General features: G+C 43.8%; 1 protein-coding gene across 1 annotated transcript; it reads right to left on the reverse strand.

Annotated features, from left to right (window-relative positions):
• Positions 1–2,390: 2,390 nt before the first annotated feature.
• On the reverse strand, positions 2,391–4,683 carry mafba (v-maf avian musculoaponeurotic fibrosarcoma oncogene homolog Ba). Its single transcript, XM_040007811.1, has one exon. The coding sequence runs from the start codon at positions 4,220–4,222 to the stop codon at positions 2,996–2,998; it is 1,227 nt and encodes a 408-aa protein (XP_039863745.1). The 5' UTR covers positions 4,223–4,683; the 3' UTR covers positions 2,391–2,995.
• Between the last annotated feature and the right edge of the window lie 1,397 nt (positions 4,684–6,080).

The raw sequence follows: 6,080 nt of genomic DNA on the forward strand, positions 1-6,080 counted from the left end.
TAAAAATCAAGAGTGTGTTTTCATTTATTTAGTTTGTTTTAAGGCAAATCAACAAAATACCAGAATTGTATACTTTGCTCAAGTGTTTGCATGCAGCAATAATCAGAAGTGAAGACAGACTTCCGAGGTATAGCAAGTGTGTTGACACATGGCAATAATAAATTCCATTACCGTTAACCGTAAAAATATCACACCCGCAGGCGCACACGGGATTATTTTGAAACTGAGGCCTTGCTCCGCGCGTTAGGCGACAGGGTCGGACTTTTTTTTTAAGATTCAAATTTTGTAAGAACCAGTTAGATTTAGCCTTTGAGTGTATTCAAAGCCATGCACGGTGAGAATGAAAATTATTGTAACACTTAATGTAAATTTGAGGTTTTCATCTCTTCTCCGGTATATTGCAAGGTCAAAGATCTCCTTTTACGGCGCGGGGTTTCTGCAGAAGTCAGCATGCCAGCAGAGCAGCGTGTATAGGAATCTCCCTGCAGCGGCACATAAACTACCATACCCGGTGATCTAATCACTGCAGGCCAGTGGGCTTTAATCCAAAGTTTGCACTTTGTTTTTACGTCTGAAAATAAAAATGAAGGCAAAGTGCAAATGAAACGGAAACTGCTTGATTAGTGCAAATTAGCTCTTAAAGGGAAAAAATAATTGTAAATGTTTTTCAGGGCATTAGCAAACTTTTTAAAGATTCATATTGTTACTGTCGTTACACTGCGTGACAGCTTTAATTACCGCTAGTATGCTGTTGTTTATATGACAGAATGATTTTGTCACAGATCCTTAAATGTGAAAACGAAAAAATAATAAAGTCTGAGAGGTAATTATTGCCATTTCAATGACTTTAATAAGCAAAATAGGAAACAATTTCTTCCAAAAAACAACAAAAAGAGACAAAACAGAAACCAGCCTGAATGGAACAGTTCAAATTTAAGTGTTACTATTATTTATATAAACAGGATTGAAAGTTGATCCCCATCATCGCCAAGTACATGAAATTTGTGAAAACAAAACAACAACCCGCTGCTGCAGTTTCAGTTCGATTTCAACACAGTTGAATCAGTAACAAACCAAAGATTGTTAAATGCATGACTTTTCAACAACAGTTTCAATGCAAGCACCATGCTTTAATCGATATGATCTGACAGTTTAATTTAAATCATTAAAATAAAAACTTTTAACTATGCATCTGGCCAGCAGAACCAGAATCATCAAATAATAATAAAACAAAGAAAAAAAGTATTACATAACATACACATTGTTTTCATTTTGAGACTTTGCACAACCTGGATCCCCTTTTTTTACTGACCGGCAGAAAAAAATCAGGAAAAACATAGAACATTAATATTCAAACTTTCTATCAAAAACATTCGTGTTATCTAAATCGTAACTGCGAATTTTCTAAATATTGCGTAAAATATAAATGATCAACATCTGGTCGAATGGAGTTTGGGGGGCTACAGGTGGCTGCAAATTATGATGAGAAATATTTGGACTTGTTTGGTTCTAATTTGTTTAGAAATGCTGATAACACCTCCCCCCACTGAATATGTGCCATAAAAGCTACACTGAGTGTGAAAATAGCAGAGTGTTAATACACGCGGTATCCAGCCTTCGGTGCAATGGAGTATAAACTCTGCTTAATCTGGTTTGAATAATGTCGTGGTCACATGCTTGTCTCCTCTGCCTCACACAACATGCGTCCTAAATACTACTCTTAAAAGTTCGCACTGAGGCCTGCCTTTAATAGTATTGCAGTATTACATCATAGTATGTCTTTCCTGGAGGGGGGTCTGCACAAAATTCAAAATGAAAAACTCGCAAATCATTATCCAAAAAAGTGCACTTGACACAGTTTTGCTGTATTTAAATGCAACTGGGAAAACAAATGCACTCCTCTTTCAAACAATACCCAACACGATAAAAAAAATCATAACAAATGAAATAAAAACACAACACACAGAAAGAAGTACAAACCAGCCTCCTCAATCTTGTTGTGCAGTTTTCGCGGTTGCATAATATTTACAAGCCCCCCCCCCCCCCCCCCCCCCAAAAAAAAAAGAAAAAGAAAAGAAAAAGAAGCCCACACCATGATACTGCACCGCCAGTCCTGCTGTTCTGTCCCCGCTGCATTTCTCTAACCCCCCCCCCCCCCCCCAAAAAAAAGCGCAGATCAACAACATGCTCTTAATATACACGAGAAGATGAAGGTACAAAATAGAAATTATTACCGTACATGTCCAGCATGCAGGATTAATATTTAATGCAGATTTTTTTGTTTTGTTTTCAATATATATTCGAATATAACCAAGCAGGCAATAAATCAATGAGATGTTGCATAAAATGTCCCCTCCCGTGACGGGTTAGTAGACGGAAGATAAATTTGCATAAAGTGGTGTCCCGTTTTTTTTGTTTTTTGTTTTTTTTTAAAGATTCATTTGTTAATTTTTTCTTCAGATTTCGGGTCCACTTGTCGAATGTGAGTCTGGTGAGTTGCAGGCTGTGAGATCGGGCCTGCTTGTTGGTTCATAAGAATGTCAGCAAAAATACAACTGCCTTACGCCGTCCCACGTTACTTACAGGTGATTTAAAAGCTGGAGCCTCAAGTGAGAGACAAACGAACAAACAAAAAAAGTTCATCAGTCGCTCCTCTTCTTTGAAGAAGAAAAACAAAAGTCTCTTCACTACAAGCAACTAATCTACAAAGATGCTGCGACTGATCGGACACTCTACATTGCTCTTTGTATCTCAGTTGACACGTGGATGGTGAGATGATTATATATGAGAATACTATCTGATGGATTACTCGTCTAATATGAATATAATTGTTACCGTTATTAATATAATCAAACAGTATGGGAGGTGTGGGTTATTATCGTTTGCGCATCAGCAAAGTCAGTCAGAAAGTAAAGGTGTCGGGGGGTGGTGGAGTGGGGGTGGGGGTTGTTTGTTGAGTAAGTTGGAGGGTTCACAAGAAAAAGGCTATGGCAACTCACATGAAAAACTCTGGTGATGAAGGGTTGTCACTGGTTGAGCCAGCCTCGCGGAACCCGTTATTGGCCCCCGACCCCGTCAGTTTCTCACACTTGAGTTTGTAGGCGTCCCTCTCCCTCGCCAGCCGGGTGATCTCCGCCTTCAGCTGCTCCACCTGGTTCATCAGCTGCGTCTTCTCGTTCTCCAGCACGTGCTTCTGCTGCACCCGCTTGAACCGGCAGGACTGAGCGTAGCCCCGGTTCTTCAGGGTCCTCCTCTTCTGCTTGAGGCGGATCACCTCGTCCTTGCTGAAGCCCCGTAGGTGTCTGTTGAGCTCCCTCACCGACATGGATACGAGCTGGTCGTCGGAGAAACGGTCCTCCACGTTGAGTCCGCCCCCGGAGCTGTGGTGCGCCGCTGACTGGCTCAGGTGGCCGTGCGGATGGTGGTGATGATGGTGGCGGTGATGGTGCAGCGGCTGGTGGGACTCTGGGGACACCGGAGATGGGCTGTCGGGGTCTTGGCTGTGGTGATGATGATGCTGGCTATGTGGGTGGCTGTGTCCGCCCGGGTGCCCGGAAAGTTCCTCGGCGTGGTGCGGGATGCCCCCCGCATAGGGGTGATGATGCTGCTGGCTGTGGCCGTGATGGCTGTGGTGGTGATGCGGGCCCCTGTAGCCCTCGAAAGCGCCTTGCTGCTGCAGCTGCTGTTGGACATGCGGAGGCGGAGGGTGGCCGTGAGCTGTCGCTCCAATCAGGGCCTCCACTGCGTCCTCCGGGGTCAGGCTTAGCGTCTGCGGGTCTATCTGCTGGTGGTACCCGTTGTTCGGCATCCAGTACAGCTCCTCCAGGTGGCTTTTCTGCTCCGTGGGGCTGAAGCTGGGCGACGAGGGCACCGAGCTGCAGGGTGTACTGATAGGGGTGGAAGACACAGAGCCTTGGGGTTGGAGACGGTTACACTGGCGCACCCCGTTGCGATCCAGCCCGGCCAGGCCTTCCTTCTTCACGTCAAACTTCATCAGGTCAAAATCGTTCACATATTCCAGAGCCAGAGGGCTGCTGGGCAGCTCCGGCCCCATGCTCAGCTCTGCGCTCATGTTGTTGTCGCGACTCTTTTGCAGATATGCAAAAGTGTTGGCGAGCGTCGCAAAAACTGACTTATTAATCAGCGTCTCTTCTCTCCTTTCTTGTTTCATGCAATAGTTCTTTTGGCTCCTCCACCGCTGTGCACTGACTTGCTGTAGCATGAAACAGCGTGTGGTTGGTGGAAAAAAAGGAAAAAAAGAAAAAAAAAAGTCGTGGAGGAAAACTTTCAGACTAATGCACTGCACACGGTTTGCGTCATATAGCCTACTTCTGCTGGGATAATCTGGCAGAGAGACCAGGCGGGAGGTAGAAAGCTGTGCGTCTCAGTGCAAAAGTAAAACCCGAGTCCCTTCAGCAGAAGTGCATTTACAAGAAAAAACATAAATAATAATAACAAAAGAAATACCACGTTAATTCGCTGAGACGGGCACCAGTCCTCGTTGCAATTTCTTGGTTGTAAGTCCCTTTTTTCCCCAGGAAAATAAAAGGAGCGAGTAAGCGGTGTAAATAGGGCGTCTGATTTTCGCTGAGAAGCAGCTTTTCCAGCTCTGCACCGCAGAGATTTAAAGGCTCGCCTCTCTCACTCTCTCCACTCTCTGGTATCCAGCAGACTGCGCTTGAAGCCAGCCTTGCGCTTTATACTAATATCGCCTGGTGACGTCGAGCTCGGTAGCACTCGGTTCTCCAATGGGAACAGGACTTTGCGCTCATACAGAGGAAGAGAAAGAGGAGAGGGACGAAGGAGAGGAGGGCGCTCGATCCAGTCTTGACAGCTACAGTCAGCTGACCGACTTCCCTAAAAGTAGAAGAACGGTGGAAAGTGGCGGAGTGAAATGCCTTCGATGTAAGGCGCTGCTCCTCGTATTCAGTCGTGTCTGAAATGAGAGAAACGTGAAAGAACTGCCACTTTATGGCCCAACACTCTTAGAATGACACCAAACGTTGAATTTCAGGCAGATTTCTGAGGTAGTCCTAACAGTTGTTCCAGATGTTTCCAGATGCACAATACAAATTGGACTTTCAAGACACAACTTCATTTGTCCTGAAAATGAGATCAAGAAGAAACATTTTCTTATGTTGTCTTGTTTATGTTTATTTGCTGCATGTCTATAACTTTCAAAAACCCAAAAGATAACCAGTCACATACAAGCCTGTAGTACGCAGCATGGTGATAACACAAGGTCAGAACACAGTTTCTAAGCGACCTTAAAAGTTAAATCGTGACTATTTTTCTGCCACACACAATTTCACAGACAGGCTCTTTAATGTATAATAACTATATTAAGGCTGTAGCTACAAATACGTCATTTTAATGTTCATTGTAGCGAAGAACCACAATAAAGTCTCAAGGTTTACATGTAGATCTGCTTCTCACTGGCGACAATACTGGTCCACTTTAATTTATGGATTTTTTAAATCCCAATTTATTGTTTAAACAAATAAAAAAAACATACCGCTGCAGTATTCTATATAATGAAATTCGTGGATTAAATATCTTTTTGTTTGGTAAAAGCAAAGTTGACTTTGTTCAGACTCTGTTACTCGCACATCAGGCTGCTTTTGGCTCGCACCGTTTGTCTTACTCCGGGCAGTATCAAAACAGGGGATTCGCCAGAAAACAGGCTCAAGGCTGCCCCTGCGTGGGCAACGCACGAACCGACGAAGCTGTGGATGATGCTTCTGCTATACATTCCCCTTTAATTTGCGTTTGGATCGTCATCTCCGCGCTAATTGCTGCTTTCAAAGGTCACATCATGCAATTGTGACTGACAACAATTCATTTCTGTCACGCGAGTCTCCGACAAGCTCGCTGTCACGCGTGTATTTTTAACACTCACTTTCTAACAGGTAGTTTGGCCAAAATAGGGTCAGATCTTCCCTGGAAGTATGCAAGCGTCATTGATCTGGTCTTTATTTTAATTGTCTGCTAAAAACAGAGAAAGAAAGAAGGGGGGAAAGGGAGTGTGAGCAAATGTCTCGCTTCCCTGCAAAAAGAAACTGCTTGTAAATGAGTCCGTT

The sequence above is a fragment of the Simochromis diagramma genome, unplaced genomic scaffold (genome assembly GCF_900408965.1).
Source record: "Simochromis diagramma unplaced genomic scaffold, fSimDia1.1 OVJJ01000545.1, whole genome shotgun sequence".
NCBI classification, from domain to species: Eukaryota; Metazoa; Chordata; class Actinopteri; order Cichliformes; family Cichlidae; genus Simochromis; species Simochromis diagramma.

Excerpts from the sequence above, each read along its gene's own strand:
- mafba (XM_040007811.1), bottom strand. The coding sequence starts at position 4,222 with ATGCTACAGCAAGTCAGTGCACAGCGGTGGAGGAGCCAAAAGAACTAT.